Below are 27,697 nucleotides of genomic sequence, written 5' to 3' on the forward strand. Positions count from 1 at the left end.
CTGATACATGCTACAGAATCTGGAATAAATGCTAGGGATTGAAGCTTCATGTCACAACAGAAGGGCAGAGAAGCCTCAAGGCTTCCTGTGCCCCAGGCTGCCCAGGCGCTCTTGCCCGTCCCTGTGGCTGATGCCGCTCTCCGGGCGGGCAGCTGGGGTCGGAGGAGGGGGGGCTATCGCGACAGGGCGATGGGGGCGGTGCCCGGGGCGGGGGGATTATCGCGATAGGGGCGGGGCGGTGCCCGGGGCGGGGGGCCGGGGTCCTCCCGCCGCCGGGGGCGCCGCGCGGCGCGGGCTGAGGGCGGGAGGAGCCGCGGGCCCTGAGGGAGCGGCCGCGGCGGCGGCTCCTCCTCTCCAGCCATGGGTGAGCGGGGCTGCGGTGCCGGGAGCGGGTCGGGGGCCGCGGGGCTGCGGTGCCGGGAGCGGTCCCGGGGGAGCGGGGCGGTGTGGGGCCCGCAGTGCGGGCGGTGCCCCGGGTGAGGGAGGGCTGCGGGCGGGGAGAGGCCGGCGCTGCCGCAGGGACGGCGCCCGCAGCCCCCGGCCCGAGCGGAGCCGTGCCGCCTCACGGGCCGAGGCTCGCCCCTCGGAGCCGGCCATGCTGGCCAGGCTGTTCCCGGGTATTGACTGCGAACAGCCCTGTCGGGGGCGGCTGCTGCTTCGGGGAGCAGAGCTCTGCAGAGCTTACTCTGCTCCTTGTAATTCCCCTCGCCCTGCTCCCTGTAGTGCCCCTCGTTCTGCTCCTTGTAATTCCCCTCGCCCTGCTCCCTGTAGTGCCCCTCGTTCTGCTCCTTGTAATTCCCCTCGCCCTGCTCCCTGTAGTGCCCCTCGTTCTGCTCCTTGTAATTCCCCTCGTTCTGCTCCTTGTAATTCCCCTCGCTCTGCTCCCTGTAGTGCCCCTCGCTCTGCTCTCTGTAGTACCCCTTGTTTTGCTCCCTGTAATACCCCAGAGGGTACCCGAGCAGCAGCCGGGATGTAGGATTTCACGCCGCGGTGTTAAATTCTAAATCTTGATTTTAAATTAAAAAAAAAAAACTGTTCGCCATTTATATTTTTAAGAAGCAGGTGAAGAAAAACATGCGGGTAGATCGCACTTTAAAACAGACCTAAGATGCATTTCGCCTCAGAAAGAGCAGGCGAGGGCTGCTAATTGAAAGGACAGCAGACATAGAAGTCTGTCTGAGGAGGATCGGCTCTAGAAGTCAGAATGAGGTCACCTGACAAAGGAATTTTCATGATGCCTTTGGGGAAATAGGCAGGATGTGTAGCAAGGCAGAGCTACCCACCTGAAGTCTGCATTGAGCGAGGCGTTTCCTCCTCTAACAGTTGTATTTAATGCTGGAGTAGCAAAGCTAATAAAGAAGCAGGATGTGTGCCCTGCCTGCAGAAAGGTGCTGCTGTTCAGCCTCCACCTGTCCCGGGGATGCTGTGCTGGTGCTGCCCTGGTAGAGCTGGTCAGTCCCCGGCAGCTGAGCAGGAAGGAAGGAACAGACAAAGCACTGAGCTGTGACTGCTGACTGGGTACAGTTTTGCCAGAGCCCTGTCTCTCATTATCTTATTGTTTCTCATGTCTCCTGGGGTTTTCTGATGAAGTTCTGGGGAACTATAAAATCAGTTTTTAAGGCTGTTGCATGTACATAATCTCAGTCATTATTTTTCCTAGAAAGCAGAGGGGTAGATGGGTATTTGGCAGGCAACTAGGGAAAGAGAATATTAGAAAGTAGTTTTCAGGGTTTCTAATATCCAATCCCTAAGTACCTGAAGTCTGCAGGAAATGAGACAAGTAATTTCACTGCTGTTGAGGAACTGAGAAAATGCCATCTGTTATGATGATTTGGGTTCTTTGTGCTTTCTGACATGCAGACAGATACAGTCTGTATCAAATACCAATACTCAGATTTGCAAAGGAACAGGCTCACTTTTTTTTTTCTCAGTCATGAGTCTTACTAGATATTTTGACATCTGTGTCTCAATGTCTTTTAAGAAGTTTGGTTTTTTACTTTACTTCTTGGATTTAATTAAGCAGTAAATCATCAACTCTTTTGTTTCTTTCCAGGTTTCTTTGATGATAATAAATAAACAGAGGCTTGTTTTGTCTCTGAGAAAAATAAGGTCTGGCCTGAATGTTTGAATTACTTCATTATGAATGAAAATAAGCCTTAGAATTTCCTGAGCACTGTTCTCAGTAGCAGGATTTCTAAGAAGAGGAACCTTGTCCATTCTGTCAGACTAAGATGATTGTAAAAAGCTATGGATATTTTACTGATAAGATTTAATCCTCAAATGTGTTTTTGCAGTATACACTTCGTAATGTTTACCAAAAACCTCAAGTTAAAGCAAAACCTTTAATTCTTAAGATTTTCTGTGTAGAAAATACTTTGTGGCTAGGTGAGAAACTGAATTTTCAGTGTGTAGTATTTTCCAGAAAATGCTCCTGGTTTGGTGGCAGAGACTCTGAACAGCCTGAGAAGGAAGGCATGTGTTTGTGTCACTGTGCAGTTAAAGCTACAGTGGAAAGTGATTCTATAGAAAAAGTGTGATGTCTGCTTCTGTAGGTAGGCTGTGATACACCAAATAAATCCATACATTAACAGGAAGGCTGCGTTGATACCGTGGAGGGGCACTGGTTGCAGCCATGCAGCAGAGGTGCTCTGTTAATTGCAGTCACTTGGCTGCTTCTGAGAGCTGCTGGGACAACACGGTGCCTGAGAACTGACATTCCCAGCCTGGGCTTTCCCCATTACACCCATTAAACACTGAGAACGTGCTTTGGGTTGGATGCTTCTCTATGGCAGGGTGGTTTATAGCACCTGCTGAATTTGTTCTGCTGAGTTTATTAGGTTTATTAGCTTAAGGTAAGTTTTTCTTCTAACAAGGTGGACGTGAAGCACTTTATTTCTTTGTGTCGCTCCTAAAACTTGAACCATAACATTTTTTTCTCTGTTGTCTTAGCTGTAAAGGACCCTACAGCTGTAGAAAGAGCAAATTTATTAAACATGGCTAAACTGAGTATCAAAGGACTCATTGAATCAGCCTTGAGCTTCGGGCGCACTCTGGATTCTGACTACCCACCTTTGCAGCAGTTCTTTGTTGTCATGGAGCACTGCCTGAAGCATGGCCTGAAAGGTGTGGAAATTGGTCTAGCTGCATATTTCTCATCCCAAACATGCCATTTTTCTTCCTTTCCTTCTGGAAATAGATTTTTAAAAAGTGTAATGTTACATAAAGAATTGAAAAAAATATGTAAATGGTCACCTTTTATAATGAATAGTGTAATTATTAATTCTTCACCACATATACTTCCACATTTACCAACTTGTCATTCTGTGCAGCATTTGTTGTAAGTGGTCCAGGGTTTACCAACTGCTTGTATGTATGTAGTGTATATTTTTAGCTGGACATCCTTTTTATATTATTTTTTCCTAGCATATCAATTTTATATTCACAGTAAAGGAAGTTGGCTTTGGATACTGGTGAGCTGACCAGTGTCTCAGTTAAGAGTTATCTGGAACTCTGGACTCAGCAGTTAACCCTTGCACACACCAGATATTATGAAGGAAGCTACTGCAATAATTTAAATTAATTCAGTTACTTGATTTTTCTTTTCATAGTAAGAAAATCCTTTCTCAGTTACAATAAAACCATCTGGGGTCCTCTGGAACTTGTGGAGAAATTATATCCAGAAGCTGAGGAAATAGCAGCAAGTGTCAGAGATTTGCCTGGCCTTAAGTAAGTAGTATTGTTAAAATGCAGCAGGAAAATAAAGGACCTGACTGAGAATCTGCAGGTGTCTCAGGATTTCATTTGGCATTAATAAGGCTTTGAACAGGTAGCACCTGATGTTGGGGAGGGCACAGGTGAATGGGAGCTGGATAACAATGCAAAAAGGAGCAGGTTGTGTGTCAGTCACTCTGCAGTCTAGAGCTGCAGCAAACATTGGTGAGTGCAGTCAGCAAAGGCTCTATCAAACCACAAGGTGACATACCAGAGAGGAAAGGTGACATATCAAAGAGGAAGGAGTTAGGCAGCTTTTGAGATTCTTGCCTGCACAGTCCTACTCGGTTGTAAATTTATTCTCTTCCCATTCCAGTGCACTCTGCTTTTGTATTTGGCTTTTTGATTGTCCCTCCGTGAAATTCCAAAAGGGTTTAGTTGCCCTGACTGGTGCAGGGCAGCACAAGGGTTCTAATTTATAGCTTTAGACCTTATCTAAAGCACACAGGCATGTAAATTATTATTTACTCTTGTGGCAAGCCAGAGGAAGTAATAACCTTTGCCAGGTGTGTTACTCTCTTCCTATCCTAACAGAGCTTGTGAGGGGTTTTTCTTTTACTTGTAAGTATGCAAGCACTAGAAGAGGAAATTCTAAAGGTCCAGGTGTAATTTGCTGGATATTAGTGTTTGCCAGTTACATAGGTAACTTTTCATCTTTTCATCTTTTTTGGCATTGTCTTCCCAAGATAGCACTGAAGTTGCACACAATTAAAGGTAGGATTGAGTAAGGGTTGCGTAGAGCCAGAGCAGGATTGGGAAGGGAAGCTGCCATGGTGGCTGGTGATGGGCATTTGGTTCATTTTCTTGCAATTCCCCTCAACTCTCAACAAACAAATTGCAGAAAGGAGTCTCAACTGTTGCAAGCATATTACTTCAGCAGAAAACAGGACTTTCAAGATTATCAGGCTCTGTACTCCTGTTTTTCCTGGGTCTGCTCCCAAGCTCAGCTGAGTGGTTGAAAATCTTTCTGTTACCCCAAAGCTTGGGAGTCAAAGCCTAAGCATTATGGCTTTCCACATGGTGATGCTCAACTAATAGCTTAAAATACGCCTTCAGAAACACCAGTTGCTCCACCAGTAAACTGATAAGCATGATTTAATCAATATATTGTTAATTTGGGGCTGTTTGTCCTCATGGCCTTTGTTTCAGGACTCCGCTGGGCCGCGCCCGGGCCTGGCTGCGCTTGGCACTGATGCAGAAGAAAATGGCCGATTATCTTCGCTGTTTAATCATTCAGAGAGACCTCCTCAGGTAAACACCCTGCAGTCTGTTTGCAGTTTATTTTCAGAGGTTTGGTCTCCTAAAAAATAATCCTGCATTCCCCTACTGTGCACTGGGGAGGAGGTGACTTCACCCTTACCATGTGTGTGGTTTCCACTGAGCTGCCATTGGAAGGAGGGCTCTTGCTTTGAGCTTTGCTTTCACAGTTCTGACACTGGCATTGCTCTCTTCTGGTATAACTTCTCCTGTCTGATGCAGTCATTCAAGCACAATGGAGAAGGATGCTTCTTCATTTCAGTTTTATAAGCTGTACATATTTTTAAGACTGAGTTTGTGCCTAGATAACACTGGTGTGTCAGGATGTCGTTGGTGTTCAGCAGCTATGGATTTTTCCAGTGAAAAGACAGTTTGTTACATAGAATCTAAAATTTTATTTAAAAAGTACAAGGAGAAGAAAGTGCTGATATTCCCTCATTCAGTGAAGTATTTATGTTTGTAGTGATTTTGGTACAAAACTATAACAATACTTAAAAAACCTTTTTAGCATTTCAGCCCTTTAAGTTTCTCTTTTATCCATATCATCTCTTCTTTACGTCCTTGAATTTCAAGCATATATTCACTAAATTCCAGGCTTTTTTTTTTCCACAAAAGGTAATTCTTTTCCCATTCTTCCTTTGCATTGCTTGCAGTGCTTCTTAACAACATGAGAGTTGTCTGACTCAGTGTGGCCAAACATCCATTTCTTGCAGTCTCCTCTTCAACATTGGCTAATAGAAAGTGTAGGGAAGAGCCTTTTCTGGGTTTTGGGGTTTTTTTTGTTTGTTTATTTGTTTGTTTTCTTTTAAAGTCAAAGTAAATCTTGTCACCCTCCTCGCTGTGTCCCAGCCATCTGGAGCCTAAGGCAGTATCCTTGTTTTTAATAGCCTCTGAGAAAAAACATGCACTTTGAATTTTTAAATATTTATGAGGTGAAAGCATGGGCAGGGCCAGTTCATCTTTATGGATGCTGTAGTAAGGCTCCAATAAGAGAAAATTTAGATATGTATGTCACTTCTGATTAATTTATTGGATGTCTATAGAATGAATATACCAGTAAGCTGCAATTTTCTCCTTCACACAGTGAGTTTTATGAGTATCATGCACTGATGATGGAGGAGGAAGGAGCAGTGATTGTTGGGCTCTTAGTTGGGCTGAACGTGATCGATGCCAACCTGTGTGTGAAGGGAGAAGACCTGGATTCACAAGTAAGTCCAGCCAGGTAAAGGAATGTACACACAGTCCATGAGAGTTTTCTGTACTTTTTTGTACATTTTGTTACATTGAGGTGCTGACTTGTTAGAAATCCCACCTGAGACTGCTCAGGGTGTGATGATCCAGCTCCTGGGCCTCTGGGGCGGTTGCCTTAACCTCACTATCAGTGGGGTCTTTGAATGCAGATAATGTTCAGAGTGCAAGGGTGAAGCTTTGTGCTTTGTCCTCAAATGGGAGCAGCTGTAGCAAAGCAGAGTTCTTTCCATCTGACCTGTGTGACCCAGCCTTTTCTTCTGTGGGACAAGTATAGTTCCATGATCAGTTTACCCTGCTTGGTTCGTTTATTGCTGTTCTGGAACATCACAGGAATGATACAGGGTCCTGAAACAAACTCTCTTTTGACCTCTTAAGAGAGTGACTACTTTGATTCTGCAAAGCAGGACTTGGAATTCTTCCTGCTTTGAATGGGCTTTGACTTTTAACCCTGATCTCTTCCAAGAAAATATTAACAGATTCTATTTCAAGGCAGATGCACAGGTATTTGTAAATAAATGTAGACTGTGTTCAGCCCTGACTGGTTTTTTTCAGCTTCTTTGTGGAAAAAAATCATAGTAGCTTCAGTGGTTATTACTGTATTAATATATTTGATGAAAAACCAGCTCCTCTAGGAAAGAGAAGTTACAGCTAATTGTGTGTGTGTGCTTTTGAATCCTGTGGTTAAATTGTCCTCAGTTGTTTGTTCTAGTTACTGTGTTATGTTAGTTTCAGGCACTGATCCTGTGTAAAAGAAGATACAACTTTGACAGGCCTGTAATTACAGAAAACTTATCAACTTGCTCTTAGTGTTGAGAATTAAATATGTGTATTATAGACCACAAAATCTGTTGCTAGCTACAGCTCTGTTATCACTGGGTGGCCTTCCTGCATGAGAGAGGAGACTCAGTTTGAGGGGATAGTAGTGGCAGATGAGATTCTGATTGCAGTGTGTCCCAATTTGACATTTGTAACAAGTCCAGAATAATTTGTGAAGAGTAGTATAAAGAAGGCACCTTCTCAGAGAAGCCAGAAGCTGCAGGTTTTATAGAGCAGAAAGGTAAATTTCTGAACCTTGATGGAAGTCACAACCAGGAGCATTGTTTTGGTATGTTGACAAAATGCTACTCAGTGGTGAAATGTGTTTATGCAGCCCTAGTGAATTGAAATAAAGTAACTTTTATAGATAGAACAATTTACCTTTTTTATTAGAGATGGTATTTTGCTTTAATCAGAAAAACATGTTTTCAAAAAGTTTTTTGTGAAGAGACTTTTTAGAAAAGACGTGGAAAGAACAAACAAGATCCTGACAGGAGAGCACTGTATAAACCAAGTAAAAATTAAACTTAGTAAAATCTTGTTTTAAATGTTATAGTACAGGTTTTTCAGCTTCTGGCTGAAACTGGATGAACCTTAAAAATGCTGTAACTGAGGTTTTATCAGTTGCATAAATACAAGGCTCTAAATATCAGCAGCCCTTATTTGTATGATATGGAACTGTACCTTTGCTCTCCCCTAGGTTGGGGTGATCGATTTCTCTGTGTATTTGAAGAGTGATGATGACATTGGGGGTAAAGAAAGGTATGTCCTCACAAAACACCTCATCTTTTCTATGTTAACAAGTGATTTCTTGGTTGGGGCCTGTTCTTTTAGAAATAAGTCAGGTTCCCTAAGAATGAAATGTTCTGATCCTGAGAAGAGTGCCTCAGTGTGTTGTTCTGTGTTACTGGTTAGCTGGAGGAATATTTGCTCCAGCCTCCAAGCAGGGGAGGCTTGCCAGGTGCCAGTGAAAAGGAACCTGCAGACCCTGAAGGCCTCAGCTTGGGATTTAGTCAGGCTTTCAAAGAACCAGAGTTATGGCAGAGTAAATAAACATCCTTATCCTTCTCACACTGTTCTGTTTCGTGTAGAGAAATTGTTTGCAATTAAAGCATTGGATTTTTTTGTGTCTCACTGATACAACATGTCTGTTGTTACCTTCATGAGTATGAGATGAAGTTGCTTCCTTTCTTTTTAAAAACACAATTGAGATGGACATTTTCATATGTTTATTTTCTGTCCATAGTTCGGTACATAATTTTGTTAATTTGATTTTGTGCTTGCTTTAGAAATGTACAGATTGCTGCAATATTGGACCAAAAGAATTATGTTGAGGAACTAAACAGGCAACTGAAGTAAGTATTACTTTGAAGTATGGGTGTCAGGCCAGGCTATCAGGCAAATGCCTTTTGTACCACAGCTTTGTGAGAGAACTTCAGAGAAAGAGCTGCAAATTCTCTGTGTTTAGACTGAAGATTTAGTGAAGTAGGAAAAGACACTCTCCTGGAGAGCTCAGTGCCAGTTTTCATGCTTTTGCACTGTCAAAACCTTTATTCTTCAAAGAAACACAAAACCAACAGGCCAGAGCTGTCAAGGTCCTCATGATTCAAAACATCACAGGAATGAAAGGCTTGGTCTGGATTCTAACTGTGTTCCATGTAACAGTTTGCCAGAAGTGGTTTGGAGTGTTCTGGTGAATCCATATGATTTTATTTCTTTGCCTTGCAGAATATTTGGTTTTGTGTCTTTAATGCCTAGGACTGAAGCTGAATAAACTCACTGCTTGCTAGAAGCTACTTATATGTGGTAGGCTGAGGTTCCTGTTGAAATAATTTTCAGGAAAGCAGCATTTTCCTCTTGGTTTGCCTGGTGAAACAAACCTAGTCCACCACTGTGCTTGTTATTATGCAAATAGAAGAACAGTGATTTAAATTCTCTGAGAATTATTGTACAAAATTAAAGTCTGAGGGGCTAAAAAGCTAAAAAAACCCAACAAACCAAAGCAAACAACAAAGCCAGAAAGAACTTCTGTAGAATCTCTAGCACAGCTGATCTAGATCCTTTTTGAAATGTAATAATCTTCTTAAATTTTTAATGCTGGTAGTCTGGATCATTGGTTACTGTAAGGCTCTTGTTGAAATAAGGATATTCTGCTTTGAAATGGTGTCACTGAGCAGAAACCTTCAACAGCACAGAAAAGCTGAGCACATCAAATATGAGCAAAATGAAAGTCAAGGAGGAGAAAGGAGCTATCACAATTAAGAGCAGTGGTGTTTGTGCCATTATCCAGGTGAGCTTCTGTGTGCTCTTGTACTCTGGTTTATGCACAGAATTTCCTGTCAGATCAGTGATTCAGCAACTCTCCTATTTTATTTCAGTTCAATTGTTTGTGTTTAGACACCCTAAAGTGCATTAATCTCTCTGCCCTGCTCTTCCAAATGAACTGGCAGCTACTGAGGACACCACAGAGAAATATGTGAAAAAGGAAATGGTGTTACAGAATAGGTTTTCTGTTTCCCTGTGTGTGAAGTGCAGCCTAAAAAAAAAGGTGCTTCCTGCAGAAATAGGCAATCAGGTTATGGAAAAGGCCTGGATGTAGTTTGATACTATAAAAAGCAACAGAGTAATAAAAGGCAATAAAACTCTGGTGAGACTCCTACATGAGCTCAAGAAGCATCAAGAAAGAGATAGCCTGAGGACAAATCTCAAAAAATGCAGAGAAACAAATGATTTTATAAAAGAAATATATTTTGGAGGAAGAGAATCTGGAGCCTGAGGACAAATCTCAAAAAATGCAGAGAAACAAATGATTTTATAAAAGAAATATATTTTGGAGGAAGAGAATCTGGAGCCTGAGGACAAATCTCAAAAAATGCAGAGAAACAAATGATTTTATAAAAGAAATATATTTTGGAGGAAGAGAATCTGGAGCCTGAGGACAAATCTCAAAAATGCAGAGAAACAAATGATTTTATAAAAGAAATATATTTTGGAGGAAGAGAATCTGGAGCCTGAGGACAAATCTCAAAAAATGCAGAGAAACAAATGATTTTATAAAAGAAATATATTTTGGAGGAAGAGAATCTGGAGCCTGAGGACAAATCTCAAAAAATGCAGAGAAACAAATGATTTTATAAAAGAAATATATTTTGGAGGAAGAGAATCTGGAGCCTGAGGACAAATCTCAAAAAATGCAGAGAAACAAATGATTTTATAAAAGAAATATATTTTGGAGGAAGAGAATCTGGAGCCTGAGGACAAATCCAAAAAGTTTTTGAGGAAGAGAATTGGAGCCTGAGGACAACTCAAAAAATGCAGAGAAACAAATGATTTTATAAAAGAAATATATTTTGGAGGAAGAGAATCTGGAGCCTGAGGACAAATCTCAAAAAATGCAAAAAAATATTTTAAAAAAAGAAGAGACAAATCTCAAAAAATGCAGAGAAACAAATGATTTTATAAAAGAAATATATTTTGGAGGAAGAGAATCTGGAGAATGGTTTTGTTCTATAGAGGAGAACTCATTTATCTTTTGTCTGCAATATGGTTGTGAGGATAAAGGAGAGTGCATGGGAAGTTCTGGCCAAGCAGGAGTTTAAGTGACAGGGGTGACATGGGAATTGGAAAGAAGCATATAAATGTTCAACAAAGGAGAGTCATTTTCTTATATTTAGGAAAAGTTCCAGTAATAGGAACAGACCTCACAGCTCTTAACCATTAATCACTGTACCTTGCATTAAAACTTCTGAGCTTGGTTGAATGAGTTTTGATGTAATCTTGAAAACCATTGTTTCTTTTTCCCTTTCAGTAGCACAGTTAGCAGTCTACATGCAAGAGTTGACTCACTGGAGAAATCAAACACTAAACTGATTGAAGAGGTATTTTTTTATTTTAGTAATGTGTAGCATATTGTTTTCTCTGAAAGACTGTTTTTCTAAATATACTTCCATTATTTTAAGCTATGGAAGCTCTGTATAATATATTCAGATATTTGTATTTTGGCTTAAAGGAGAGGGGCAGCAGCTGCAGGGACTTGAAGTCAGCTTGCCAGGCAGCCCCTAGCATCAGTACATCAGTTCTGTAGAACATTGCAATTTCCAGCTTTGGACAAAATGAGAAGAGAATCCTTTCTCCGTGCCAGCTGTCAGTCTGATTTGTGCAGGTGACTAGTCTGGAATGGATGACACCAGTTGCTACAAAGAGACAGAAAGTAGTTCACCAAGCAATTTCTGTTCCAGTCCTCAGCTTTAGCCAAAGACTTGCTTCTTGCTTGGTTACTGGATGCTTATACATAACTTTCAGACTTGTCTGGTTCTGGTTTGTGTTTATAGCCTATATTTCTGGTTATCTTTGATGCTTGACTAGTTTCCAATATTTTTAGCTTTATAAGAGAGAGCACACCATTTTAGTTAATGAAGGGGAAAATTGGAAACTCTAAATTCAACTGCTGAAGGGACAGCTAGCTCACTCTGGGAGTAATGTATCCAGACAGAGTGAGAGCATCTTTTCTGAGTGTTAATTCTCAGAGTATTCTGGTTCCTTTAAAAGCTTTCAGCCCAACTGTCCACCTACTTTGATCCTTTGGCTTACAATTCTGACATTAAGCCGTGTACTATAGGGCCCAGTTATGAAATGTCATCTTTTGTAAATATGTTTGTTGTTCATATGGGGGAGGCTTTCTTATGTAAGCTGTTCCATATGACATATTAAAATGCCCAAAAAAGAAAATGAGAACTGGATGAACTTGAAGCCAAGTGGAAAGCAGAAGGTGAGGATGAGGAAAGAGAATTGAGGGTCTTTAAGTCATAATGGAGCAATGAAAAGAAAGCATGTTCTTCACCAGACATGAAACAGTGAAGTATCCTGAACACACTGCTGCTGTGTAGTGAAAGTGACTCATTATGAAAACCAGGAGCTTCATGCTTTCTTTAAAAACAGCTAATCCTCTGTTTGGCAGGCAGGGAGAATAGAGCAGATGTCTTGGTCTTGCATTAATCAGAACATTTTATCTTTTATTTCTACTCACAAAAGTGGTCACAGTGCTTTTCGGTTTTTTTATTATTTGTTTCTTTTCAGTTAGCAATAGCAAAAAACAATATAATTAAACTTCAGGAAGAAAACCATCAATTAAGGAGTGAAAATACTCTGATTTTAATGAAGACACAGCATCATCTAGAGGTATGTTAGTTTTACCACTTTTAATATTGTAACATAACATGGTTAATTTTTGTTTAAAAGTTTGTACATCTCAACTTCAAGTCAGCTTAACTTGTCCAAATGTGAAACAACTTTTATAAGGGAAAGGGCTTATTAAATCTATGGAGCTTTCTAAATGGCATAAGTAAATTAAAGTTCTAGGACATGAGATTGTTTTACAACTGTATGCATGGGTAGTGTATTCAAGTGACACCGAAGGAGGACAGTACTGCACCAGAGGAGGACAGTACTGCACCAGAGGAGGACAGTATTGCAGTATGGATGTTTTGCTGGTTTTACTCAGCTCTCATTACCAAGCCAATGGCCACAGAGCAGAAACAGCTCTTTCCATCTTTGCCCTGTGCTTGGAAGATGTGTTTGTAAGTTTTTCTTCACATTTCCCACAAGCATTGAATTGTTGCAGTTGAGACAGACACAACACAGAGAGTATCACACACACTTTCAGAAGGCTGCCAGTGGCTGCCCTCTTGTTCTTCAGCCCAACCTTTTATACCCTCATGTTCATGCCCTCTGTTCCCTTAGTGACAGAATTTTGGTCCGTGCAGTTATTAGGGTAGATAGCTTTAGGACTTGGATTGTGTTTAGGGTGAGGAACACGGTTGCAGTTATTATAGTGTATGGGTAGAATTTGAGGAGGGTAAGCTTAGGGTTGTAGATGATAATGATTGCTATTCAGCCTCGGTGGGAGATGGAAGAAAAAGCTAGGATTCCTGGCTGCTCAGCACCCCTGGGCCCTCCATGGCTCGTTGCTGTCCGTGCTGCTCACCTGCTCCTCACAGCTGTAACCCTTGGGGATGGGGCCTCACTCCCAGTCACCACCAACCGTGTGCCTACATGAAATTCATGCCATCAAGCTGCAGGTTTGATGAAGAGGGAAGACAGGAGCTGTGTGTGTGTTTGCAGGCAGCCAAGGTGGACGTGGAGGCAGAGCTGCAGACGTACAAGCACTCGAGGCAGGGCCTGGATGAGATGTACAGCGAGGCGCGCCGGCAGCTCCGCGAGGAGGCTCAGCTGCGCCAGGTGGGTGCTCCTGCCCTGCCCCTGCACAGCCCTCACTGGCCCAGCAGTCCAACTTCTCTTGGCTTTACTGCTGCCTTGCACTCACTTCAGCAGCCTTTTCTCTAAAGGGAGTTTCCACAGAGCATCAATATTTCTGTAGTAATGTTGCTGAAAGGACAGCAAAAAAAGAACCACATTTTTCTTGGATAAATTTTTAGGTAAACTTTTAGCAATACTGTATGCTCTCTATCTATGCTAAATCTTTCCTGTGAAAATACAAATACTTCAGTTCTACTTTTGTAATTAATACTTAGGCAACTCTGTACATGTGAAAAGCACCAATCACTTGTTTTTAAAATTTTAAAAGTTTAATAGTAATAAAATGGTTATAAAAATAGTAATACAATTAGAGTAATAATAATTTGGACAATTTGAATTAGAACAATATGAGACAATAGAGGCAAAGAGTTACGGACATCTGGGTACCTTTTTCTGGAAAGCAGGAGCCCAAAAAGACCCCTGTTAACAAAGGATTAACTCTTAAAAGCAACAGCCTGTTGCATATTCATACACCTCATCCATGATGCATAAATTCCATTCAAACACAGGATTCTGTCTGGTCATCTTCAGCTTCTTCCTCTGAATCCTGACAGCGCCTTTGAGGTGGGAAGAAGTTCATTTCTTCTGATAAGAGGGCAATAAATTCTTTTTCTCTGAAAGATTTGAGTGTCCTGTGGCTGCTATCTCAGTGCGAGTCCTTTCTTTAGAAAAGAAGTATCCTACATATCATAGTTTCTATTTTAACATTTTTTATAACCTAAAACTATATTTAACACACTACTTAAGAGAATTAATACAGCATTACTTTCTAACACAACACACATAATATTAATTTTAATATTTGTGAAAAGCCAATCATAAAATACACATTTTTCACAGTACACCATTCTTATAATGTGAGTTGTCTTCCCCAAAAGTTAAAAAACCCCATTGGCCAGTTAGTATATGAGTGTCACATTTATGGATAAGTTGCAAAGGTAAAGAGGGGCAGAATTTCTGAAGTGGTAAAATAGGTGGTGCTGCAGCTCTGTTAGAGTTTCAAACCAGAAATAAATAATTCCATAATGATTTAAATCCTTTGTGTTGCGCTGTGTTGTGTTTTATAGGATATGGAGAACGAGCTAGTGGTTCAAGTTAGCATGAAACATGAGATAGAGCTTGCCATGAAGCTGCTGGAGAAGGATATCCATGAGAAGCAGGACACCCTCATCGGCCCGCGGCAGCAGCTTGATGAAGTTAAAGCAATTAACGTGGAAATGTACCAGAAGCTGCAGGTAAAGGGACAATGTGCTGTTAAACTGCTGGAAGGATCACAGAGAGACAAATGCATTATTACCATTCTGGGCAGTTGGATGCTGCTGTTCCTGGAGTTTTGGTTTCCTTGTGCTTCTTAGGTCAGCTTGACATTTTGGAACATTACCTATGTAAACATGGTTTCATACAAAGAAGTTCTTAAGGCAGTCACTGAGTTTAGGCAAGAAAGGAGCATGAGGATAAGATCATGGCCTAATAATATCCTATGTGAAGTAGAGAGAGTAATAATGTACTGTAACAAAGACTTTTTTTGGCCTGTGTTGTATAAAAAACCAGAAGAATGTAGACACATAGTGAGGAGTTGAAGAGAAGCCCTGACCTTCCAAAGTAGGGAAAGGAATACAAGAATATGTTAAATGGAAAAAGCTAATTACAGTTTTGGGTTTATTTTAAAATCTGTTAACAAATTAAGAAAATCTCTTAACAATTAAATGCCTTTTTTGGGAGCATATGGATCTTAGGGACCCCAAATGAAGTTAACAAATTACCAAATACCAGTGAATTACTTATGCAAAAGATGAATTTGATTTAGGGAATAAATTATGAAAACCAGCACAAGAACCCAATCAAATCTGTGGCAGAATGAGGGGAAAAAATTAGGATGCTGCAGAGGGATAATTGAAGTGATGGACAGAGGATTCTACTTTCCAATCTGCAAATATGAGGAAACTGGATCAGAGGATGAGAAATATAAATGGAGCTGAAGAGAAAAGTAAGAGAATGTTCTCCAGTGTTAGCATCTGGGGAGGGGTTGATTTGCAGGAGAATCCTGGTGATTTTCTGGACTAAGCTCTTTGCTCTTCACTGGTCAGGTTCTAATGGGCTACTTGGTCAGTGAATTTAACTCTGACTTCTAAAGTGGTTAACTAAGGAAGGAAATTAAATAGCATTAAATATTAAATTAAATATTAAATAGCATCTACACTTGCAGAGTATAAAACTGCAAATTTTCTAGGCATAAGATTTTACATACTGTCCTCAAGGGTTTTTGGAAAGCAATCCTTAAAGAGAATCTTGATTTTTACCATGTGCCCTTTTAGATACTGAAGAAAAAGCCCCCACAAAGTAATGGTGCAATTACACCAATTTCAGTTTTAACTTCTTTTGTAACACAGGTTTCTGAAGATGCTATGAAAGAGAAGAATGAAATAATTAGTCGATTAGAGGATAAGACCAATCAAATTAATGCCACTATGAAACAACTAGAACAAAGGTACAGCTCATCTTTGTTTCTCTTTATTCACAACTCCACTCCCTTACATCTTACTGCATTCCCACAGCTGCCACTGAAATGTAATCTTCAACTAGAACATTTAAACCAAACCTTCCTGAAACTCCTAAAATTAGTGCTTTGCTGTTGGACTGTTTTTCTCTGTTTGACAAACACACTCACTTTAAATACAAACTTAATCTTTCAGTTTTCTTCCTCTACCATCGTTCTTCTGGTCCTAGGTTTTTATGCTGATATCAAAAGTCATTCTTTCAGTTGTTTCAAAATTCTGATTCCTTATTGCCTACTATTTTTCCCTCCTGAATGAAATGCAATAGAAACTGAAGCATTAATCTTGCTTATACTTAAGCATATGCTTAATATAAACATTAATGCCTTCAAGGATCACTGGTTGTTTGCTGAAGCTGTTATAATTGTTGTCCATTGCTTTGGAAGTGCCATTATTTTCAATGACTTAATGAGTTTTCACACTGAAAGGTTGAAAAGTGAAAGACTAAAAATCCAGAATATAAATTTACATTATGGTTAGACTGCATGTACTACATAATACTGAGATGTGATTCACATGTTTTAATTTAGTGGCCTTATATGCAACATTGATCTTTCTAATTGTAAAATATAACATATCCATGAGCCCTGTCATGTTGGTGTTTGACATGTCTTTTTTTTCATTTAAATCTGATTATGAAAAACATGCTTATGTATTAAAAAAAAATTAGTGACATGAATATTCTTTTATTGACATCCTTTTTTCCTCTTTTTTCTTTTTCTTTTTATCCTTTTATCCCAATTTTTGTTTTTACTGTTTTGCTGCCTTCATCTGTCTTTGATTTTTGTCCACTGCATTCATGAAGTGACAAAGATCTGTTAACTCAAACTAGGACTATTGCAATGTCATTCGTCAAATGTGCCAGCAATGAGGCTCAGCACCAGTATAAACTTGTCAAGGATATATCATTCTGAGAGCTCCTCCAGACCTCTTGTGTTGAAATAGTTGCTGATAAAATAGGACTTCAGAATTTTCCAGTTCAAACTTGAAAGTGGTATTAGAAATCCTGCACTGTAACTGATCGTAGCTGGGTTCTGGTTTGTTTTCTGAAAGAACATCACCTCCGATCTCACTTTACCCCTCCTAAAAAAAAAAAAAAAAAAAAAAAAAGTAAATTACTGCACTATTACTAAGCAAATGTAAGCTAGTTTTCTAATGCTATTGAATCACTTCTTTGTCAAATTTTATTTTAAGAGGTTAGATATCTTTATTTGACTGTACATTTTTATGACACTTAAATCACTAATTAGTGGTTTTCCCGGTTCTTTGGTACTAAGAGATTTACAAAGTAGCCCTTCTGGCTAAAACTTCCCTTGTCCCTGCTTATTCCTTTCACTTTTAGGCTGTATTTACCCCAAAAGCACGCTGTCTGTTGGGTTCTGTGGCTGTAACTAGCAGGAGTGGCAGGAGTTGGAGCTGAGCTCCCTCAGAAGGATGGGTGTAAGAAAAGAGGGTGCTGCCAGCATCTGTGAGTGTGTGTACAGTGAAGGGATGCCAGCCTCTGCTGAAGTTCCACCTCCCTGATGTCCTGGGGTGAAACATTCTCCTGGAGTCACAATGTGCTTGGAGCCTGGTTCCTCAGGGGCTCCAGCCAGACAGAGTGCTGCAGCAAGTTCTGTGGCTGTGGCTGCTGCCCGGCCCAGCTGCCCTGGCAGGAGGAGCAGTGAGCAGGATTTACAGTCACTGCCCTGAACCTGCCTAACCCGTTTGTCAGCTGAGGTCTCTGCACTGGGATCAGCGCTGTGCTTGTGCCCAAAGCCTTTTCCCTCCCTCCACCCATCATGAGGCAGCCTTCACAGCTCCTGTCCCTGCTGTGAGCTGCTGCTTGCCTGCACTGCAGGTACAGGAGCTCAGGCTGCTCACTGCCCTTAATGCACTCCCTGGTGTTTGCTCTGAAGGCTCTAGTGGATGTTGAGTGGGAAAAGGACCTTAGAGTTTTGCAGCAGAAGGGGATGTTTGTAAAAGTGGGGACAGGATGCAGTCATACAGAAAGGGTTTCTACTGCATGGTTATGTCCTGGCTTATTCCTTGGTTTGGAAGCAGAAACAGCCTTTAACATGAGCTGGCTACTGAAAAATAACTATCTTCAAAGAAAACCCAAACCAGAAACACTGAATAGAACAACAGGAAAACCATGGCAGAAATGGGAGCCTTATCCACCTCAATGTTATCTATGCAAACAAGTGTTTCCCACAGAATCATCTGCATGCCAAATCCAGCTCAGCATCTGCCTGAATCCCAGCAGAGCAGCCAGCCCTGGTGCTGGGCTGGGGATGATGCTGCAGCTTTAGGGTAGCAAGCTCCCTTCCTGCCTTGCTTGTGGAAACAGCTCTGCAGTTGATTTGGTGATTTAGGGAAGGGTTTAATGTGCTTTTGGTGTTGGTGTCTTGTGTAGCTTCAGTCAGCTTCTGCACTGGGGAGGGACCTGCTCTTTCCCTGTATTCTCCTTCCCAGGCCTTGGCCTCTGTGCACTGCCACTGCAGATGTGATGGGAGCATTCCTCAGGCCCCTGGGGCAGCTGAGTGAGATAGTGCACCTTTGATAAGGTGCTTTAATTCCTGCCTTGTTCACTTGTTTACCAGCAGCTTTTGGGAACTCCCTTTGGTGCAATTTCATCAGCAGAAGCACAAACGCAGACATGTTGCTGACACATCTTCTTTTTAGCTGACACTGGCAGCTGGGAGTCACTCTGTGCTCAGGGAGCTGCTGGGAGGTGACAAGTCAACCATCTCACTGCTTTCTCACTTACCTGAGAGGCCCTTGAGGCAGTTTTGCAGAACACAGAGCATCAGGTGGGGACATTCATTGGGATTTCACAGGCTCCTGTATTCTCCAGACAGGTGTAGTCATGATATAGCACAAATCCCCTTTTAGTACATTTACCTTTGTTACAATACACCCACCAGAGAGGAGCCAGAGCTGAACAAACCTGGAATTCAGAAAGAAAAGATTAAATTAAATAACAATCCCTCATTTCTTGATCAATCATTTTGATTTGTCTATAGTATGGAGCTATTTTCACCAGTGTAAGAATGCAGTATTTTTAATACAGACTATTTAAATTAATTATGCTGTAGTTGAGGTAGTTCTGTAAATGTAGTGGGAGCTGTCAGGGTGTGTTTTTTGTGTTAGGCTAGTCAGGTCTGTTGCTGTCTGATTGCAGTGCTCTGTATGCAACTTTATGCCTCAGTTGTTTTGAGCTGCTTTTGCACAACACATGCTCTGCCCTGTCTTAATGGGTGCTCAGTGCAAGCCAAGGACTCTCACAGAATTTACTTGGGGGAAAAAAGCTTCAGAAATAACACATGAACATATGCTAAAGGAAAAAGAAAAGCTTCAGTTCTAAAATATGTATCATGCTTTGGCACCTGTTATTCATGAGCGTAAAATAAAACAATTATTACTTACAGTGATTACTCTCTGACTGTATGCAAACCCAGGAGCTAAGCTCTCTAGGCATTGTATGGATTTCTCGTTTGAGTTTGTGAGTTTCCCCCAAACTTTGTTTTTATTTAGAAATGTTTCTATTTCCCCATTTTTCTTTTATTTGTCTTCTTCACCCTCTACACCCTAGTTCTAGCTTCAGTTTTACCCAAAGTTGATTTGAATTACACCAGATTGCAGCAAGCAGAGAAGGCTCAAATGGAGGCTGAGGCTGAGGATGAGAAACTTAAACAGGAATATGTGAATAAATCTGAAAGCCTGCAGAACGAATTCTCCCAGAAGGAGAAACAGCTGTGAGTATTTCTTCCCTGTTTGGAAAAATGCATGGCAGTAAACATTCCGCATTTGCAATATGTCCTCTGTCCTAATGCAGGCTGCTTGTTGTTAAATGGTTTTGAACAGAATGCAAATACTAAAGATCTTTGTGTCAGGTACTGGCAAGCAGAAGAAAATATGTCATTCCAAGGAAGCCAAGCTGGCTTTGGGTGCCTCTAAAATGACATACAGCTTGAAAGGAAGGGGAAAAAACAGCATTACTTCTTGGCTAAAAGTGCCAACTTAATTCACGAGGAAATTATCCTAAATGGGGGAAAATATGTAGTGGAGTAGTGGTAAAACACACTTTGAACAAAGCCCACAAGTATGGAGTAGTGTAAACTTAAACAGAAATGGCACAACAATAGTTAGATAGATCCAGCTTAAGGATGAGGTAGAAGTGGTTTAACTACCACTGCACTTGAAATAAAAAGTGAAAACCCAGTGGAGTCATAAAAGTTAATTTAAAAACCAGCCCTCTGTCTTTTTCCTGTTACATCCTTCAGTACTACTTTAAATCAGTACATCATGTTAGAAGCTCCCTGTAAGGACAGGTGCTTTCTCTCTTTGGGAAGATAAAACATCAGTTATTGAAATTAATCTTTGGCACAGAGATTGGGGCTAAAAAATTAGTGATTTCCAACCCAGTGATTAGCCCTCCCCTGCCTCTCTCAGAACTCTGAATTGCAATCCACTTGTTCAACTGTCATGACAAATGTTCACTTTACTACCACAGTCACCTCTGCAGATTTGGGCAAAAGAACAGTTCACACCCCAGCCTTAGAATTCTGCAATTCTGAAACCTCCAGGTCATGTTCACTTCTTTTCCAGCCAGATGCTGAGGTAGTGTCCCAAAATGTAAGTCTTTCCTTTAAAAGTGGGTTTGCTGTTAAAACAGGAAAATTAATGTGGATGTAGGTTTCCCATCAAAAGACCTTGCATGAATACTCTCAGATTTTATTTCCTCTTTTCCTGTGTTGACACAGTTTGAATCTAGAGGGTTGAACAGTGTGCTTCCACCCCCATAACATTCTAAACACCAAGTCTTCCATGAAGCCAAGAGTACAATTCCAGCTAGAATGGCTCTTCTGTCACAGTAGCCCTGACTCCTTTAGCTGGAGTTCAGTTAAGCCAATAGAATCTGTATCCCTGTTTGTGCTGAACCTCAGCTGTGTAGAAACCTCAATAAAAATAGTAATTTAAATTCCTTCCTCCTTTATTTTCAGTTCTGTTCAAAATGCCATAAACCTTAGTCTAAAATAGAAGATTCACATCTAAGGGTGTAAAATTAAATAACTTTTATGCTATCAGAGATGCCTGCAATGATTTTCTGCATCGCCAATGACACTGGCTGGTTAGTTTGGTTTATTTTAGAAACAAGCTGTATAAAGTTAAGGGGCTTTGCCTTATGCTTGTTTTAAAAATACTTCAGAATTTTGTGGTTAGTCTTCTCTTACTCATTTATTTCAAAAGTCAGCTCTTCAAAATTATGCCATACTCCTGGTCCTTTAAATAAACTTACTTTGAAAAGCATTTTCTAAATGACGGTGCTCTGTTTATTACACTGATATCTCAAATATCATTATACTGACACATTATTTCTGTTTTAGAAAACATGTAAGTTAATAGTTTGTTATGGTAATAGTCTGTTGCACCCAGAAATAAACTCAGTTTTGTTTTCAAAAGTGATACTGTTGTGCACAGTGATGTTTGTTTTGTTTTCCCTGTCCTAGCCTTCAGCTGGAAACAGACCTGAAGATAGAAAAAGAGTGGCGGCAAACCCTGGAGGATGATCTTCAGAAGGAAAAGGAAACTGTATCTCATCTGAGAACAGAGACCCAAGAAATAGTTACCCTTAAGAAAGTAAATTCTGCAGCAAATTTTGACTAGTGATTTAGAAATTGACTGCAATGTTATTTATGGACTTAGACATGGTATTTTAAAGAATTTCTGCAAATGTATGAGAAAGATTACACTAATTTGTTCTCACAAATAGAATGAGGGTAAAAAATGGGCTTTTTACTCCCCATTTAGTCCTGAGATCAGAGCTCAGTACTTTGGATAAGGAGAAATGAAATCCTTGCTTTCCCTTCTCAGTTGTGTTGGGGGCTCTGTCCTCGCTGTAGGCTGGACCTGTGGCTCTCTGTGCTCCTGGAATCTGCAGTCACTCAGGTTTATTTTCCAGGGTTTATCTCCAGTCACTCAGGTTTATTTTTCTCCCTGCAGTGGGCTACAGAAGCAGAAATGTTTCTTTATCTCTTGGGGTCTGTTTTCTCCTGAGCAGTTGCTGTTCAGGCTGGGTTTGGAGGGAGTGTGAGGGATCACTCATGCATTTGGCTTTCTCAGTAGGAGCAGCTTCCTAGGCAGTAGGGCAGGCACAATTTGAGAATAGTTTGGCTTCATTTTATTTTCTTTGTTTTGTTTTAAGGAGTTCCTTAAACTTCAGGACAAGAACAAGCAGCTGAAAAGCACGTGTGAGGACCAAGAAGCTGCTCTCCAAGAACTGGCATCCAAGCTGAGCGAGTAATTTTATTTTTTGTTTTTGTCATATCCACTTGAATGAAGGAAAATAGTGGGACAGTGGTAATGCATATTAGACAGTATATGACAATATAATTTTTATTATTTTGATAACTAACCAGCTGGGAGAAGTCAATGTATCTAGTTAGGTCAGGCCTGGTAATTTTTGCTTTTGGCTGGTGGGGTGGCTGTGAGTTCAGTGCTGTGAACAGAAAATCCAAAACCCAAAACAGTGTGAACAAAAGCAGTTGGAAGGGCATTAGGCTTTGTTCTGCAGGAGAACAGTGGCCTGGTTTGGCAGCTGTGGCATTCCCAGAGGAGCCCCAAGGAGGAGGTGACAGCTCTGGCTGCAGCAGGGCAGGGCTGCTCTTCCTGAGCCCCAGCCTGACACCAAGGCCCACACAGCTGCTCACTCACTTCCCCACCACTGGCATCAGGGAGAGAACTGGAAAAGCAGAAACTGGAAAACTCATTAAGAGTTCAGATAAAGGCAGTTTAAGATGGAAAAGAAAAGCCACACATGCAAGCAAAGCAAAACAAGGAATTCATTCACAGTTTCCCGTGGTTGGGCTGGTGTTCAACCACCCCCAAGGAGAGCAGGGCCCATCATGTGGAATGGTGCCTTGGGAAGGCAAAACTCCATCACTCCAAACCTTGCAGTGCCCCCACCCTTCCTCCTTCTTTCCCCACCCTAGACAGTGAGCGTGCTGAGCAGCTGCATGGTCTGGGACACCCCTTTGATCCCTGGGGTCCCCTGCCCTGGCTGTGTCCCCTCACTTCCCATCAACCCCAGGAAAGGCCTTGGCTCTGTGTGAGCCCTGCCCAGCCACAACAGCAACATCCCAGTGTTATCAACCTGTGCTCAGCACAAACCCCAACCCCTGGGAGGGAATGAACCCCAGGCTCAGGGCAGGGAAGGGGACACCTGGCAGGCAGCACCCTCCTTCCTGTTCCGTGGTGTTGAAGCTTCATTTAATGATCTCTGTGTTCTCAGCAGTCTGCTGTGATTTCTGTGGCCTTTGATGCCCTGCAGGATAACTTTGTGTGTGTCTCCTGTGACCCAGTTCTCAGTGGGTTGGCACTGGATGGTTGTGGGGAGGCTGCTTCCTCCAGAATGACATAATGTGGTCTTGTACTCTTGTTCAGAGGACTTGGTTTAGGTACTTAAATTTTAAGCCAGCTTTTGAAGTTGTTGGAGCATAACTGACCATGTAGAAGTTTGAAGTAGCATTATCTTATTCCTTAGATCAAAGCTGAAAATAGAAGATATAAAAGAAGCTAACAAGGCATTGCAGGTCAGTAGCATTTTGAGAAAAGAAACTTTTCTTAAACTGTTCTTTTTGAAATCTTTCAGAAGCGTGAGAAGACTTCTCTCCTACAGCAGCTACTCCAGAGAGACTCACTGTATGATTTCCTCCAGTGGGAGAGAACCACACTCCCTTGTAGCTTCCTGGAAAAAATCCATTTGCCTTTGATTTTCCTTGTTTGGTGCACAGCTGTGCATTTTGGCCCTTTTCTTGTAGTGGCACACTCCCTTCTGTCATTTACAGAGTGTATCTGGGACAGAATGTGGAGCCAGCTGAGCTTCAACTGCATTGTACTTCTCAGTGATCAATAAATATTTGATCATCCTAAGAAATAAGTGAACCTGTAGGAGAATGCTGATAAAATATGATGTGCAATGTCAGCAGGTTTGGGACTTTGTTAAAGACAGCAGGGAGCACTTGAGAGCAGAGATTCTGTCTGCACAGGTTTGATCATCTGGTGTGTCACCTGGCACATTGCTGCAGTCCAGGAAAAGTGACAGGAATGGTTCAGCAGACTTCTGCAGACTTCTGGGTTTATTAGGTGGTTTAAACAGAAGGAAAATGATAATTCTTGGCTCTGTCCTGGGTTTTTTTTTGCTTCCCTGCATCTTGAGGGCAGTTCCCATGTGCTGAGCAGGGACATGGGCTTCACTTGGAGGTTTGGGTGCCTTTGTGCTCTCCCAGCTGAGGCACTGCCCAGCTTTAGCACCTCAAGCATGTTCTCTGTGCACCTCTGCTCTGTCTTTTTTGCTGTGGTTTGGAGCAGTCCTGTGCTGCTCTAGGGTGTCTTTGTGACATTACAGTGCTCCCAGGGCACTGAGCATTCAGGCAGTGAATGTTCTGCTCCTGATTTTTCTTGTCCCCTGGAGCCCAGAGTTTAACTTCATCAGATAAATATAATTATGATAATTTTTTCTCCAGGGCCAGGTTTGGTTGAAGGACAAAGAAGCCACTCATTGCAAGCTGTGTGAAAAGGAATTTTCACTTTCCAAAAGGAAGGTAAAACTTTAACAAGATTTCTCCCAAGGTGTTTACATGTATTATGTGATTATTATTACAAGTATGATGTAAATAATAATTCTCTTTGAGGTGTGGCATAACATGTCAATGATCAGGTAAAAGCAGAGGTATTTTTGAGATACTTTTCTAGTTCTTTGATACATACAATGCAGCTGGGCCCTAATTTCAAAAGAAACAGTGTCATAGTAAAGTTCCACAGAGCAATTTAGTTAAAAATTATTTAACTACTTTGTGGAATTGTTATCTCAAACTCTTATCAGCTCTGGCACTGTTAGAATTTGACATGTGTAGAAGTCCTTTTATGGCATTTTTTATATACTAGAGTAAGAAAATATGAGTTTGTAATTTTAAAGTAAAATGTGACCCTAATTTCCAAGCTTTACTAATTTGTGCCAGGAAGTTTCCTTTACCTTTTTATGTTAAATCTCAATTAGCTACCTGACAGAGACATCCACTGTTTCAGATATCATTATATCATTGCTCAGGCTGTATTTTTCTATAGCAGAATACATCCTAAATCCAGAGTTTGAATGAAATCTTCATACGCAGATACATATATATATATATATATATATATACATATATATATATAAGTCTGGAAAGACCATGTGTCTGTCTGTGGTGCAATCCTAGACAAACATCATTTGGGATCACAGATCATTTGGGATGTAGATCCATTTTCTTTTACAGACTGGCTGCAAGAAGGAGTCAGGAATTACATTTTGGGTTGTGCTGTCTGTATTGTTTGTTGGTATCCAATTACCAAGTACATTTCTGTTGTAAATTTAAATTTTTCATCTTCTGCCTGTGCTTTAGCATCACTGTAGGAACTGTGGGGAGATCTTCTGCAATGCCTGCTCTGACAATGAGCTGCCTCTGCCCTCCTCACCAAAGCCTGTGCGGGTCTGTGACTCCTGCCATGCCATTCTGATACAGAGATGCTCTTCCAATGTGCCATAAGAGATTTATTCATTCTGCTGTTCAGCTCATCCTGTAAAAACCACCACACCAACTAAAGAATGTAAACAGCATTTCCAGGCTTTGAGGTAAGCAGTGTAGAGTTGGAATTTCAAGGTACTGTGAACAAGTTACTTCTCTGCTTCCTCTTGAAACAAATGGAGACAATGGGACCCAAATGTAGAAAATGCACATCTAAAAAGAAAAAAATCCCAGAAGGGTATGTTGGTCTGCCAAATGGCTCAGCAGCTTTTTTGGGAGGAAGCAGGGCAGTTTATACAGGAGACTCAGTGTTAATGTGTGTTGGATGAATATTTCAGTTGTTAAGATGATCTGGAGGAAGGTGATACTCCTATAGGCTGATGTGCCACAAGTCCAACCTCATCCTGTGCCTGTGACAGGCTGTTGGGAAGCAGAACCCTGCAGTAGCTGGTTTTAAATTATGCTGGAAAAAAGCATAGCAATTAATGCAGTGGTCTGAGAAGTTGTTGCCAAATCCGCGTGTTCGTTTACCTCTCTGCATTAGCAGGAGTTGGTACATCCCAGAACATCCCAGAACATGGCACTGCAGCTGTTCTGTGCAGTCCCGGGGTGAGGGAAGCTGTGCTCAGCCCCAGTGTGAGGGGAGCTGTGCTCAGCCAGGGCACAGGATTTGGTACATCCCAGAACATCCCAGAACATGGCACTGCAGCTGTTCTGTGCAGCCCCAGTGTGAGGGGAGCTGTGCTCAGCCAGGGCACAGGATTTGGTACATCCCAGAACATCCCAGAACATGGCACTGCAGCTGTTCTGTGCAGTCCCGGGGTGAGGGAAGCTGTGCTCAGCCAGGGAACAAACAGTGCTCGGGGCACTTTCTGGAGGAAGGTGTGTTTGGCTGAATGATCTGTTCACATGAACTATTAATTTGATATAGCTGTGTTTCCACTGAAAGAGAGCTGTTGAGCACAGGCCTCTTCTCTGACATTGTCTGTAACCTTGAACAAGTCTCTGCAGCGTTTTCATGCAAGTCATGCTCTCCAGCTTGTACGTGTAGTCACTGCATAGCTCTAGAAAGCACCTAGGAAGGCTGGGATTAAATGCTGGGGATCACATCCTTTCTGTGCTGCACAGGGAGCTTCTTCCTTATTTTGTCACCATCTTTCTCAAACCTTCAGAGCTGGTTCCTAAACTTCATGTTTTTGCAGAGCACTTTTGAGCCCTTCTGAGTCTACCCACTCTTGTCACCGATGATAACTTACTTTTGTTGGAACGTAAGATCCTTGTTCTTTCCATAGGCAAATAGAAATAATATCCTTGGATAAACTCACTTGCAGCTCACTGCACTGCACCCTCCTCCCTTTAGCCACTCCTGGCCTGGGCTCCAGCCCTGGGTCCTCCAGGATTACCAGCCCTGTAGTTCCTTCAGCCCTGGGCTTGGAGAGCACTGCTGGCAGCAAAGGGAGGCTGCAGACAGGTCCTTTAGCTGTCCTTGCACCTTGTTTAGCTTGGCTCTGTCTCTGAGGATAGGGATTTAGTGAATATCCCAAAAGCTAACATAGCTATTCTTTTTAACACCTCAATGTAGTTGCTTATGTAGCTTTTTTAAAGAAAATTGTTTTTAAAATGACCTGATGTAACTTTTTGTAAAATACCACACAAATACTTGTAAATCTGTAAATAACTTTTGGAAAAAAATAAATTTAAGTTATCTGAGAATAATGTCACTTTATTTAAATTTGTAATTCAGAGTATTTTACTTTATTAAGTTTAAGTTGCTTAGAAAGCTTTGCCTGTGCTGGGGAGTGGGGTACCCTGCCAAAGACACAATCAGGTGCTGCTCATGTGCTTCCTGAGGGTGTTTCTAGGTGGGCTTTTGTGGGGCAGGCAGGGAGGCAGCAGGGTTTGATGCAGGACAGAGATGGTAGGAAAAAGCTAATCTGTATTGCTCTAATAAATAACTTGTGAAAAGGGATGCAACTAAACAGAAATAAAATTTCCTATTTATAAAATAAAATTGCCTATTTAAAATAGGCAATCTTTTAAAACAAGAATATTTCCATAATGTGCCATGAATTAATTAATTACTTAACTGCCATCTTTTCCTCCCCTCTGTGCTGTCCTGTTTGCATAGGAAAAGTGTGTGTAATATTCAGATTGCTGTTACTGACTGCCTTGACCAAAATGGATGCT

General features: G+C 41.4%; 1 protein-coding gene across 2 annotated transcripts; it reads left to right on the forward strand.

The window, feature by feature from the left end:
• Positions 1-300: 300 nt before the first annotated feature.
• On the forward strand, positions 301-27,205 carry RUFY2 (RUN and FYVE domain containing 2). 2 transcript variants are annotated; one of them, XM_030951271.1, is made up of 18 exons: positions 301-364; positions 2,950-3,123; positions 3,609-3,726; positions 4,921-5,022; positions 6,113-6,236; positions 7,796-7,857; positions 8,385-8,450; positions 10,904-10,973; positions 12,172-12,273; positions 13,216-13,332; positions 14,478-14,645; positions 15,801-15,898; positions 19,583-19,702; positions 21,458-21,587; positions 22,153-22,247; positions 23,491-23,539; positions 24,473-24,550; positions 25,388-27,205. In XM_030951271.1, exons 1-18 carry the CDS (start codon positions 361-363, stop codon positions 25,529-25,531), a joined length of 1,821 nt encoding a protein of 606 aa, XP_030807131.1. In that variant the 5' UTR covers positions 301-360; the 3' UTR covers positions 25,532-27,205. The 2 variants fall into 2 exon arrangements, with proteins under 2 accessions (XP_030807131.1, XP_030807132.1); XM_030951272.1 differs by lacking the exons at positions 19,583-19,702; positions 21,458-21,587; positions 22,153-22,247; ... (1 more) ...; positions 24,473-24,550; positions 25,388-27,205 and adding an exon at positions 16,771-19,378.
• Positions 27,206-27,697: the final 492 nt, after the last annotated feature.

This window comes from Camarhynchus parvulus, chromosome 6, assembly GCF_901933205.1.
Source record: "Camarhynchus parvulus chromosome 6, STF_HiC, whole genome shotgun sequence".
NCBI lineage: Eukaryota > Metazoa > Chordata > Aves > Passeriformes > Thraupidae > Camarhynchus > Camarhynchus parvulus.

What these genes read in the sequence shown, in the direction of transcription:
- RUFY2 (XM_030951271.1), top strand. An exon ending in GAACTAAACAGGCAACTGAA is followed by an intron (nt 8,451 to 10,903) that starts GTAAGTATTACT and finishes TTTCCCTTTCAG; the next exon opens with TAGCACAGTTAGCAGTCTAC. An exon ending in AGACACAGCATCATCTAGAG is followed by an intron (nt 12,274 to 13,215) that starts GTATGTTAGTTT and finishes GTGTGTTTGCAG; the next exon opens with GCAGCCAAGGTGGACGTGGA.